This window comes from Nothobranchius furzeri, chromosome 11 (genome assembly GCF_043380555.1).
Source record: "Nothobranchius furzeri strain GRZ-AD chromosome 11, NfurGRZ-RIMD1, whole genome shotgun sequence".
Taxonomy (NCBI): domain Eukaryota; kingdom Metazoa; phylum Chordata; class Actinopteri; order Cyprinodontiformes; family Nothobranchiidae; genus Nothobranchius; species Nothobranchius furzeri.
In genome coordinates this window covers 33,331,064-33,343,956 of record NC_091751.1, presented here as the reverse complement: position 1 = coordinate 33,343,956, position 12,893 = coordinate 33,331,064, and the positions used below count along the sequence as shown (strand labels likewise).

Sequence of the window (12,893 nt, the reverse complement as noted above, 5' to 3'; positions counted from 1 at the left end):
AATGGTAAGTTAGATATTGGTCCGAAGATGTTAAAATCTGTAAAATCTAAGTTAGTCTTATTCAGCAGAGGCCTCACCACGGCCCCTTTAAGGAAAGTCCCCGTCTGAAGAGGGCAGTTTATCATCGTTAAAATCTCATCTCTAATATATCCATAAAATGACTTGAAAAATAAAGTAGAAACTGGATCTAAAATACATTTGGTGGGCCTCACTCAGGAGAATACTTATCAAGAGTCAAAACTTACACCACATCTAGCTTGTATTTTATTTAAAATATCTTTAGCTTTTTTCATTTTATGAGAGTTTTTGTGTTTTTGTGTTGCAACTTTTGAACGTTAAAAGCTCTTTAAATGGCATTCTATATCTTTTAGAAGTATTTGTTCATCTATGACAAAATTGCTTAACATTATGAAAAACTGACATACCCTCCCCCAGGAGGGTCTCCAACTCTTTCCTGTGGGACACCCACTTTCCCAGTTTCTGGCTAATACACACATAACCTAAATTAAATAAATAGGCACCTTCATGGCATCAAAATGTGTCTAAAATGCACAGACATCATATGTTACCTCAATGGCACATTTTAAATGGGATTAGAAAATAACTAATGGGCCCTTTGACTCCATTTCATTATTTTGACAGTAGGGGACCCATTTACCATAAGTAGGCTCCCTATGTCCAATTATTTGTTCTGACCAATGGTGTCTGTTTGCAGGCCTGGGCGGAGAACAAAGTTCCGATGATGCCTTTGTCTGCAGACAAAGAGCGACACATGGAGCAGAAGTTGGACATGAAGAAGAAAACACAGGTAGCGCTGGAGCAGGAAATGGCAGCGCTTCAGTACACTAACCCCCAGCTACTGGAGGTAATAAATAAATAGCACAACATCCCAGTCAGCTAATCTCTGATACCACCTATACTAAGTTAGGATCTGATTCTGTCCCTGCAGCAAATGAAGATGAAACAGATGAACGCTGATGGGAACATGGGCCCTCTGCAGGGGCCGGGATCCATGGCCCCCTATTCAGGTCCTGGGGCTTCTAGTGGTCTAGGTGGACCTGGAGGACCAGGGCCTCCTGGTCAACAAGGCTTTGCCCAAAACATGCCTCCTCAACAGATGCCTAACAACATGGGCCCCCCCATGGGTCCTGGAGGGATGCAGCCCTCTTTTATTCCAGCTGGACAAATGGGTCCCCTCTCTGGACCTCTCTCTCATCAGGGCCCCCCTCATGGCATGATGGGACCATCAGAAATGCAAGAACCACAGCGACATTCTGGACCCCCTAGAAACATGGGCCCTCAGGGTCATCATGTTATGGGACCCAGGGGAATGCAGGGCCCCGCAGGAGGGATGATAGGTCCCCCTCCTCGTGGAATGGGTCCAAGGGACCCTCAAGGACCCCCACCTCAGGGAGGAATGATGCCACCTCAAGGAAGCATGATGGGGCAGCAGGGTCCCATGCAGGGTGGGATGATGGGCCCCCCACCTAGGACTCACAGTAACATGGCAAACAACTATGGGATGGGCAATATGCAGGGGCCACCTGGAGGAATGCAGGCCCCCCTCGGAAATATGCAGGGGCCCCCGTACATGCAACATCAGGTGGGAGTGGGTCTGCGTCAGCTGGTTCTGAACCACGAGTCACAGCAGGTTTCAGATGGGCTAACTATTTTTTTGGTCTCTGCAGGGTCAGAACTCTGGGCCCATGATTCATGGTATGGGTCCACAGGGCCCCAACAACCTAGGTAAGTTCATGTGGTGTCCCACAGGCCCCTGTTGCAGTTCCTGGTTTATGGTTTCCACTACTATGTCTCTTGTGGCCAAGCAGGGACCCCAGGAGTTTGTTTGAGATGTCTCTGACTTATTTTGTTCTTATCCAGGAGACCCTCGGGGGCCACCGCCTAACCACCACATGGGTCCTCCTGACCGGCAGGGTGCCGGAGGACCTGACCAGGTTTCAGGTTCTTATTGGGGGGATAACCAGCAGGGACGACGAGGCCCACAGGACTTTGATGGAGGACAGGATTTTCATAGCCAAGGAGAGGATGGCTGGAGACCAGGACCTGGTCCTGGATATCAGGGTGGGGGACACAGAGGTGGAGGGCACCGAGGAGGAGGAGGAAAGTGGGGTCCCGATGAGCGATTCAGTGGAGCTGACTTCAGAGGAAGGAGGGATGACAGGTGATGCCCCTAGGTTTTCAGCGTAGATAGTTTTATTTTAGTAGTTTTACATGTTCTCATCTTATTTGCGAATTTCCAGGTTCAGAGGAGGCGGGTCCAGCAGATCTGGAGGGCGGGGCTATGCTGATGACTTTAGCAGTCAGGAAGAAGGATACGATGGGCCTGAGGACATGGGCCGAGGCTGGGACACTGGGGGACGAGGAAGGCCACCGCGAGGAGGAGGTCCACCAAGAGGAGGAGGTGGAGCCATACAAATAATCTTTGGAATGGGGAGGGGCCAGATTTTGATTAAGGGAGTAAGGGGTTATGATTTTAGTCCAACTGTAAGCAGAACTGCTCCATCTTTAGGGTTTTATATCTGTTTTACTGAAATAGGAGGGAATGTAAGGAACTTTTATTGTATCAGGGCACATAGTGTGGTGTCGCTGGGGTTAGGGTAAGAGTTAGGGTACAGGGTAGGGTTAAAACAATGCCAGACATATGTGGTTTGTCAGACTGGCATACGCTGTAAAATGTGTATGACAATTAGACAATGTATGATGCTTTGACAGAACACTGGCCAGAGCCGCCAGGTGCCCCTTCCTGTCTCTTATTGTACTGGTTTGTCTATTCTTGTCCCTAGGTCATGAGGGTTACCGTGATGATGGCTCATCCTCAGGTGGCCGTGAGCGTCCGTCGTCCTTGCAGGGAATGGACATGTCATCTCTGCCACCCCGGAAGCGTCCGTGGCAGGATGGACCAGGAACGGGAGAACCTCGGGAACGGGAATCCTCTGCTGCTGACGGAGGTGAACTCAAAACACACCTTCTCCAAATGTGGGATCGTCAGATGTAAAATGTTTTGGTGATTGGAATCGGGAACATGGAACATTTGACTTGGTAAAAGAAGACCTGTCAATGACTTGTCGTTGAGACCAATTCTAGTTGGACCATGACTTGTCTTGTTAACTCGTCTGCTGAGATATGATGGTCCACTATTCTTAAATGAACGCCCTCAGGTCATTGATGCAGACCTGCCAACCTGTACGCATATTGCGTAGCAAGTACGCAATTTGACATCTAATTACGCTGGTTCGACTCACCCCTCTAAACTACGCAAAAAGCTGTGGACACCTGAGTTCTGTAGCAAAAGTGCACGTGTGGTACTCATGTCTGACAACACGACTCCGCAGCGTGGTGAAGTTTAAGCCAATCATCGTAGAAAAACAATTCTGCCTAACCTATAGCATAACACCCCCGATCCCTCCTCCCTGCTCAATCCTCATGCCCGCTGCCTCTCTCTCCATCCTCCGGTTCCCACTCGCTGCTGTTTTTGCTTTTAAAAAGGTAAACTCTCCCTCTCTGTGTCAGCGGACCGGTGCCAGCCTAGTCGCCGCACCCATGGGGGATGTGGATGTTTTAGCACCAAGGGGCCATTATGGTGTTTATTTTTTGAAGCCAAGAAGTGGCTAAAATTGCAGTTCCACCCTCATCCACTAGGGGCTGGCAGCAAAAGTAAGAAAATCTGCAGTAAAACGACTCCAACGTTGTCACTCTACTGCGTTTTTCTTGCTGAAAACTCTGTTAGCTTCAGGTTAGCATGTAGCTAATGTCTCGCTGATCCCCGTCCATGGAGAATGAGCTGATCTGGAAGGCCAGTGCTCCCGGTCGCAGCGGTTTGGCTCTGCTTGTAATTTAAGTCCCAGTCCAAATTAGATCTCCACAGGCGACCAGCTTGACCACAGCCTCACACGGGAGCCAGCATAGACATAGATAGACCCCGTGTGACCGCTACGACCGCTGACGAGTGGTGGCACGGCCATCTTGGATCGGTCGAGCGCCACCCCTCACCCACCCACCCCCCGCCCTGACAGGGGCATTGAAGTGTGTTGGATCAACTATAACTCCTTGAATTCAGAACCGATTTTGATGCGTTTTATTTTTATTTTTTTTTTTTTTTTTCCCCTCTGCAGACTTCACACATGCAGCTCTGATACAGGACACATGTTTGTGTTTTTAGTAATAGTGGGTTTGCTGTGGGGACATATGTGACTCGTGTCCAGAGCTTAGAGTCAAAACTTATTAAAAAAAATCAATCAGTAAAAATCAGTCAAACAATGAGAATCAAAATAATTTTAAAATGTTCATGCAACAGGTGTGTGACATCTATGGCAGGTATTTATAAAAACACACTATGATAGAGGAGCAGAAAATACTACTCAGCCATTTTAATAAACAACATAGTATATAATATAATTCTTATAGATAACAATAGAAGTGTTTAATTCATACACATATAGTGTCAATATAATTCAGAGGGTGAGAAAACAACTAGAACAAAGTCTGGATGACAAGAACACGACACACCATCAGAACTATTAGTGGTGTTCTGTTGGATTTGTGTGTCTTTGTGAACTCTCTCCATCTCTTCCTTTCCTCTGCCCCGCTCTCTTTCATCTCCATCTCCGTGTCCTTTGGGATTAAAAACGGCCAAAAGCATCTCTAATAAAGTTTAGATATCTAGTGGGATCATAGCTGAATCTATAACGCTCCACCTGTGAGATTAAAACTGTTTTTGATACTCAGACATCAGTGCTGGTTGCTTTACTGCCAGACAGGACACAGGGAGAGAGGGGAAAGGGCTGACTGCTTGAAGGAGTTGATTTTATTTGTTTGGTCTATTTTATCTGGTTCTTGTGTTGAGATGTTTTAAATAGCAACTGAAGCTTTCCATGAGCTAAAACCCCTGAAAGAGGACTGCATGTAGAACTTTTATCTGGAGCTCCTCTTCTGCAGTTAGAGAGGTGAGATCGGCCACGTGGGGCTGCCTTCTCTTCAGAACCACCGACGTAACCAATAACATGACTTCTGACGGCTGTGGCGTCAGCATGAGTGCTGCACATCTGTGTTTAGCCTCGTCTTCTTAGGCCAGGCTCGTCATCCACCAACCACAGCCTCCTGTAAAAGAATAGAAACAGATTTAACATGTTTGCATCAGTAATTTCAAATAGTTGAATTGGACAACATTAAGACTTGCTTTGTATTATGAGTGGGTGTGGGAGGGGCTAACATAGTCTCTCTGAGGTGTGTGTATGTGTTCACTTCACATACATCCATTTGAATTCAGTGTGTGTGTGTGTGTGTGTGTGTGTGTGTGTGTGTGTGTGTGTGTGTGTGCGTGTGTGCGTGCGTGCGTGCGTGCGTGCGTGTGTGTGTCATTATGATATGATGTTTAAATACTCACATCATTGGGCTGAGGTTAGAGTCTCTGGGCATCCTGGGAGGTCAGACAGGCTCTCTTCAGCTCTTCTGGATGTAGTTCTGCACGTCTCTGGTAAAAACAAACAGGCATGTTATGTTTATTATGTATTAGTGTTTATAGTACACACCTGTGGTTCTCAGCTGACATCAGTGGCCCCTGATGCTGTGAAAACTCTGGGACACCCAGATATGATGCTTACTACGGTGACTAAAATAAACAAATTAGTGAGAAATGACATCAAGACGAGGTATGTCGGGAAAAGTGCCCTCTGCCTTGTGACTGATAACAGGATAGGTACTTGTACATGCTGATGGCTTTATGCTACACTTACTCTCTGAAGGAGAACCAGGAAGCTGAAGAATAAACGGAAGTTACGGTGTAACTATGGTTCTGTGAGTTCCTGGATGACTGCCAGTCACAGGGGTCACTCGGAACTTCTCGGGCCAGAAGATCCCAGGAGACCCGAACGTAGCTATCGACGCATAATTTATAGACTCGCGACCAGGTGCGCTACGTGTCACGTGCGTGACTTTGTTTACATTAGTACTCGACCTGCACAGAGCGCGAGGAGATACATCCACTCTGTTTACTGCCACTGGCAGTCAGGAGGGAACGAAACAGAACTCCATCTCTGAGTCTCCCAGTCTGACAGCCCAGTTATTATCAGAGTAAATCAGCTGCAGGAAGCCTCCTTCCTCACACCTTTTGTGGGAAAGCTACAAAACAAAACATGAGATTTGCATTTTAGCGTCTACACAACATTGTTCAAAAGAGGTCAATGCTATTGTCTTCATTCCTCTTGTTATTAGCTGCTCTTCAGTTTATTTATGCCTTAAATATTCTTAGAATCTTTCTTTAACCTAAAACTGCATTTCTGGTGATAATGAACCAAAATTCTTCAAAGGGTGGAACAAGAAAACGTCTCTTCTGCATGTTGGCTTGCTAACTCTCCAGCCAGAGATATGAGATGTATCTGATACCAGGAAGATTTGTTTGGTTTCTACAGCAGCATTCTTGTTTCAGCTGTAATATAAGTCAGTGTTTAGGAATAAATGATTAATAAAATCTCATTTAGCTTCACTGTCAGGGAGACAGCAGCAGTTAGCATGTAGCTAACGTTAGTTGGCTAGGAGGTGCTACTGGTGGACACAAATACAGTACAGCAAAGTTATAGTTACCAAATACAAACAACAAAAATTCTCAAACGTACTTGTAAAAAGTAATCCCCCGAGCTCTGGTTTCAATAGTGTGCTGATTAGAGCAGGAATAATCCACACAGAGCTCAGGCATGCTGTTCATTTCTACTGTTTTGCTCCGTTTCTGCCGGAAGCTCGACCCACCTAAGATGGTTGAGTTTTACTCTTTAATATTTAAATACATGATACTTTGGACTATTCAAGATGTTTCCAGCCAGTGAATGGGGACATTGCAGCGTGAGAAGCAACGGAGTTGCAAAGGTTTGTGACAGAACGCCACGCATGTGGTACTCAAAAACTTTTAACGTTGGCAGGTCTGTTGATGTAACTACCTTCAACAGGAGAACTCAGCTGATTCCAGAGGTTTTCTGTGAGATTCGGGTTTAGAGGTACCCCGACTTCTAACGGAGGCTTGGAAAGATAAATCACACATGGGTGGGCGGATGAATGGATATATAAAACCTTAACCCAACTGCACCAAAGGTGAAAAGAGAATTAAAGATGAAAGATAACATACAAATGTCTAATCCTGTGTGGTTTTTTACTAAAACATTTTCAGAACATCAAACCAATTAGAAACCAATCTGTCACCAGGTGTTAGGTGGGTGTTTATTAACGTTTCTTTCAGAAATTTCTTGATTAAAATTATTCTAATGTGTTTGGTTTTATTTTTATTCATCTGAAAATCATTTTCTTGTATTCTTCAGTCTTTACTTGGACTTGGGTCGTCTGGACATTGTCTTTCAGCAGCTTTTTTTCTTTGTGTCTCAGCAGGTCGTCCTCCTCACAGGGATGATGGCAGCTATGCCCCGTCTGGTCGAGGTGGGCGGGGTGGCTGGGGTCCTGGAGGGGGACCGGGTCCAGGTTCCTGGAGAGGAGGCTTGCCACCCAGAGGAGCACCAAGAAGTGGTGGGCGAGGCCGGTAGTTCTAAAGACTTAAAACCTCCTAGACGTGTGACCAGGTCCTGAAAAAAACTCAGACTGACCACAGGTCATGTGACACATTAAGTGGGGGTGCCTGATTGGTGGCCCTGCTCACCTGAGTGAACAGGTGAAGGGCATCTATGAGACTTGTGGCTGTTTGTTTTATTGCAGCTTGTCTGCAGGTTTTTGTAACAGATTTCTAAGTGTTTGTGTTTTCACGTCCTCACTGAGGGAACAATAAAGATTGAAGCTTCAAACTGGGTCTGCTGTTCAGAGGAGGGGAGGAGCTGCTGACACAGACAGGTTCTGGATGATCAGACGTCAACCTGTGACTGGTTCTGATCCACATATTCCCGGTTAGAAAATCAAGACCTCCAGCTCTGGTTTACAATAAGATCAGTCCGCTTTCAGGTTCTGGCACAAAAGATCTTTAATAAAACAAAGTGACAGAAGCGAAATTTTATAGAGATCACAAAATAAAAGTCTGAGATGCAGAATCACTTTGATTTAAACGTTAGAAACAAGTTCCAGAACCTACTTCAGCTGATTACACATGTAGTGTTTCCCAGCTGGTTCAAATTCACGCACGCTCGTGCACACGCTCTAGTCCAGTCCTAAGCCAGGTTCTTCCTTTGGTCCTGCTGCGAGGAAGCACTTTGTGTTTACTTTCATCACATCTGTTTGGTCTCGGTCAGATCGGTAGAGTCTTTCCGCTGATGATCCTCTTGATAGCGGACGCCGCCACGGTTCCCATGAGGCGGATCCCGGCACTTCCTCCTGGCAGCAACGACACCACGTACCCGAGGATGACAGCGACCTGTACGGCGGCTCCCAGCGCCGTGAGGATGGTACTGTGGAGGCCCAGAGCCGCGTACAGAGTCCCTCCCAGGGCGCACAGGTACACCGCAGCTCCGGGGGACGTGGGAAGTCCAGCAACCAGCTTACTGGGACCCCGTAGTACCGCCGCTGCTGCGATGGCGAACAGCGAGCCGAGCGACCAGAGTAACGCAAACTTCCTCGCATAAAGCAGCAGCAGTGGCGCATAGAGAGCCGACAGCCCGAAGCACAGCGCGGAGAAAGCAGCGAGCACCCCGAACACAAGCAGCCGCTGCCGGCGGCTCATTCCCGGCAAGCACGGGTCCGGTTCGGCCGACCACGGCCACGAGAAACCACTGGATCCGCCAGAGTTCTGACTAGAGCTCATCCCAGACCACGGACTGGACCATCGACCGAACCAGCTGCCAGGTAACGGCTCCGGTTCGCCCAGGTCCACCGTGGTGCTGGAGCTGGACGCAGAGGTGGCCTTGGCTCCGCCGCCTTTGGACTGAGACAAATATTCCTGAAGCTGCCGGTTCAGCTCCGCCATCACGGTCCTATCTGTCCTCCCACCAAACACTTCCGGTAGCTAGAAGCACGCAGCCCTCTCATCCCGGAAGTAGAAAAATGTTAAAATCCTACAGGGCGTAGGAACGGGTGGGACGTGTCCCCTGGTCCACTCCAATATTGGACATACGGGCATTTGCCCCCCGCCCCAATAACATGTGTAATGTTTCTGGAAGTATGCACCAAGTTTCAGGTTCTTCACAAAAGATGTTTATTGTGTTCCTTCTCCAGCTGTACATCATTCTCTCATCAGTGCTCACCTCTACCCTTAAATAGATTATCTAATACTGCCCCCTTGTGGACAGAGCCACCATGGGTATCACTACAACATGGAGAAGAAAAAAAAATGATTTTGAAATATTTGACTCGCGAGCTTTTATTTTAAAAGACACCGCGGACTTCTCACCGTCACAGCCCCTCCCCTCAGGGAGTCAGACAGGCTGGCTGGAAGCAGTAGTCGGAGCCGGAGCTTGGCAGACACAGGTGTCAGAGATGAGACGATAAAATAAAAAAAACAAATAAAAAGAAAAATGGGAAATCGCCCGGTATTGATGGATTGACCTCGGAATTTCTTAAAATTTTTTTTGGGGAAGATGTTCAAGAATTGTTATTAAGTACATTTAATGAGTGTATAAATGAAGGATGTCTTACCCCAACAATGAAAACTGGAATAATAACCCTTCTTCCCAAACCAAGAAAAGATACAACAGACTTAGACAACTGGAGGCCAATTACTCTGTTGTGCAATTATTATAAATTATTAGCGCTATTATATGCAGAAAGACTGAAAACGGTAACTGATGAAATAGTAGATGATAATCTGTCTGGTTTATAAAAGGAAGAAGCATACCCGGTACATAATGTGAGATTAGTACTGGATATACTGGATTATTGGTCTATTTTGGAAACGGACAGCCTCATTTTATTTATAGACTATGTCAAAGCTTTTGATTCTATAGAACATAATTTTTCATTTTCCACCCTAGAATATTTCGGTTTTGGAAAAAAATTTTGTTCAGTGATAAAAATGTTCTATACTGATATAACAGTTATGTTTCCTTAAACCCAGGACTAACAAAAATAATAAATATAACTTGTGGAATAAGACAAGGATGTCCAATCAGCCCCAAACTGTTTATCTTATGTACACAACTATTAGCATATCTAGTAATAAATCATCCAAATTTTCAGGGTATAAATTTTTTTTGATTATGAATTTCGTTTAAGTCAGTTTGCAGATGACACTGTTTTTTTTTCTAAAGGATAAATCTATGGTTAACAAAGCATTACAAATTATTTCAATTTTTTCGAAAACATCAGGTCTTCGTCTGAACACAAAAAAATGTGAGTTACTTTCACTGTATGAATGCACAGATAATGAGATAATGTCAATTCCTGTTAAAAAAGAAAGAAAATATCTAGGAGTTAAGATAGTTGCAAACAAAAAACAAAGAGAAGAAATCAATATGAAAGAAAAAACTGATCAAATACAAAAAACTCTGAACCAATGGCTTAGCAGAGATCTTTTTATTTTTGGGCGAAAATTATTGTCCAAGTCTGAGGGTTTTTCCCAACTGATCTATCCATGTCAATCTCTTTATATCGCTCCAAAAACAGTGAAAAATATTAACGCTATTATATACAAATATATATGGAGAAATAAAACCCATTATATAAAAAAATCCCAGTTAGTCAAAGAACATAAAAATGGAGGTATGAAATCTGTGGATTTTGAAGCAATGCTGGGAACATTTAAAACAAAGTGGCTGAAAGAGTTTCTAATAAAGACAGATACAATTTGGTTTCATATTCCAAAAAATGTCTTCAAGAAGTTTGGGGGGCTAAACTTTCTTTTGAAATGTGACTTTGAAATCACTAAATTGCCTTTTAAATGATCTGAATTTCACAAACAAGTATTGCATTATTGGAAGATGGTATTTACCCATAATTTTACTCCTCATTGTGCCCCCTTGTGGAATAATCGAGTAATTGTTTCAAACTGAAAGTCTTTCTTTAACCAACAGTGGTTTGATCAAGGAATTATCTTTGTACACGATGTTATGGATAAAGATGGTGAAATATTACATCTACAGAATTTTAAATACAAATTTAATAACATTCAATGTTCTCTTCAGGAATATGAGAAAGTATGTAAGGCTATACCAGTGACTTTGATACAAACAATAAAAAACACAATTCTCTTCTCTAATGTTCAAATAAAACTTCCTAATTTATTAATAGGAGAATTGAACATCACAGAAAGAAAATGTGAAAATAAAATTTTAAATGGAGCCTTTAACAATATATCTATCATGATTATGATAGAAAGATTAAAATAAAAAATACTAGGAAATCCAAAAATTGAAGAAAAACAATTAAAATTTATAAAATGGCCTATAATGCCCAAAGTTAAATAAATGCAATTTAAAATTCTTAACAACTACTATCCGTCAGCAGAGACACTGAGGAAGAGATTTGGTTTTGAAGTTGACCCTTGTAAATTATGTCAGGAAAGCCCTGAAGGAACAGAACACTTATTTTTCAGCTGTCCTGTCAGTAAGAGGTTTTGGGAAGAAGTCCATTGTTGGTTAAGAACTAAAATAAGAGAACTTGATCGTTTTACAAATGAAGATATTCTTATTTACAATTCTAAATTACGTGGGAATAATTCATTGTTAATTAACAATATTATTATTATGGGTAAATACCACATCCACAAAAGCAAATGGAAAAAAACAACTGCCAAACATGAACTGTTTCACAAATGAATTCCATATGTTCTTATCCACTTTGACTCGGATAAAAAATTCAAATGCAACTGCAAAAGCCATTTGTCATGCTGCAGAAAAATGTTTAATCTTGTAACAATGTTTTTTTCTTTGTGATATAAGTGCCTCTTTTTTAAGTTTCTTATATGTTTTTCTTTTATTGTTACTAAAGATGCCTTGTATGTTTTCATTATGTATTTTTGTCTCACGAGAAATTGTAATAAGCATTTAATGATAATAATAATAATTTTAAAAAGAGAGAGATGAGACGATAGCAGCTCAGCGAGTTCTTCTCATCGGCAAAAAAAGAAAGAAAGGAAATGTGAGTTGATAATTATTTTTGTCCAAGAGGATAATTGTATTTCTGGTCAAACATTAGATTGGCTGACTAATGTAAACTTCTTGTTAGACACCATTAAAGGGACTTTACAGAGTTTTGAATTTTTATGCTCGCGATTGCCCCCTCAGGCCAAAAGCGTAACGGCAGCTTCAATAGTAGGCTCGTGCACGAGGTGCACATGCTGTACGTGCTGTACGTGCACACTCCTTATGGGCTCGACCATCGACATCAGTGGCAGCTGGTGAAAAATATTTTTGGTGGGGCTGTGCTATTTTCTATTTTTAAACAAACTTGTGCTTTCTGAGCTTTGTGCACAACTTCACTATTTCCTGAATTAAGTACAGCTCTTTTATTTCCTGTCTTACATCATTGGACAAACTGATTAATCCAGGTGTGTCTGACTATTGGCACGCTGCCTTGCGGACCAAGGTTGAAAAATACTGCATTAAATTGCACATAAAATAACACGACCATAAATGGTAAATAGGCAATGCAAGAGGCAAGTAACAAAAGCATTTTGTTTAATTTCAACATTTGAGTGAACACGAAAAATTATGAGCAGATCACTGTTAAAGTAATGGTAGTAAACACCACTTAGACAAAATGCCTGAAATTTACACTGTTAAATATTTCTGGAGTGTTGTGCCAAGGTCAACTTTATACAAAGATCAAGTGGATGCATTTGTGTGTGTGTGTGTGTGTGTGTGTGTGATACCTCATTTGTACAGAAATTTTGTCCTTCTGAGTGGCAAAGCTCTCGATGAGCTTTTTATTGAAGTCAGGAATGTTTGTGACAAGCTTTTTTTCCATGGAGAGCATGGCAAGAGCATTCAGCCGATCCTGTGTCATGGTGTTCCTCA

At 43.3% G+C, this 12,893-nt stretch overlaps 2 protein-coding genes across 4 annotated transcripts in view; one reads left to right on the top strand and one right to left on the bottom strand.

Annotated features, from left to right (window-relative positions):
• Positions 1-7,799, top strand: part of wdr33 (WD repeat domain 33) — an 83,671-nt gene extending 75,872 nt beyond the window's left edge. For 2 of the 3 annotated variants that reach the window (XM_015974639.3, XM_015974637.3), the window contains exons 15-21: positions 716-865; positions 950-1,603; positions 1,689-1,746; positions 1,882-2,182; positions 2,262-2,422; positions 2,805-2,969; positions 7,390-7,799. In XM_015974639.3, coding sequence (XP_015830125.3) covers positions 716-865; positions 950-1,603; positions 1,689-1,746; positions 1,882-2,182; positions 2,262-2,422; positions 2,805-2,969; positions 7,390-7,544 — 1,644 coding nt within the window. In that variant the 3' untranslated portion in view covers positions 7,545-7,799. The remainder of the gene's footprint in view (positions 1-715; positions 866-949; positions 1,604-1,688; positions 1,747-1,881; positions 2,183-2,261; positions 2,423-2,804; positions 2,970-7,389) is intronic. The other variant, XM_015974638.3, reaches the window with a different exon arrangement.
• Positions 7,800-7,947: 148 nt separating this feature from the next.
• Positions 7,948-8,937, bottom strand: sft2d3 (SFT2 domain containing 3). Its single transcript, XM_015974641.3, has one exon. It carries the CDS (start codon positions 8,906-8,908, stop codon positions 8,234-8,236), a length of 675 nt encoding a protein of 224 aa, XP_015830127.3. The 5' UTR covers positions 8,909-8,937; the 3' UTR covers positions 7,948-8,233.
• Between the last annotated feature and the right edge of the window lie 3,956 nt (positions 8,938-12,893).

What these genes read in the sequence shown, in the direction of transcription:
- sft2d3 (XM_015974641.3), bottom strand. Translation starts at nt 8,908, where the DNA reads ATGGCGGAGCTGAACCGGCAGCTTCAGGAATATTTGTCTCAGTCCAAA.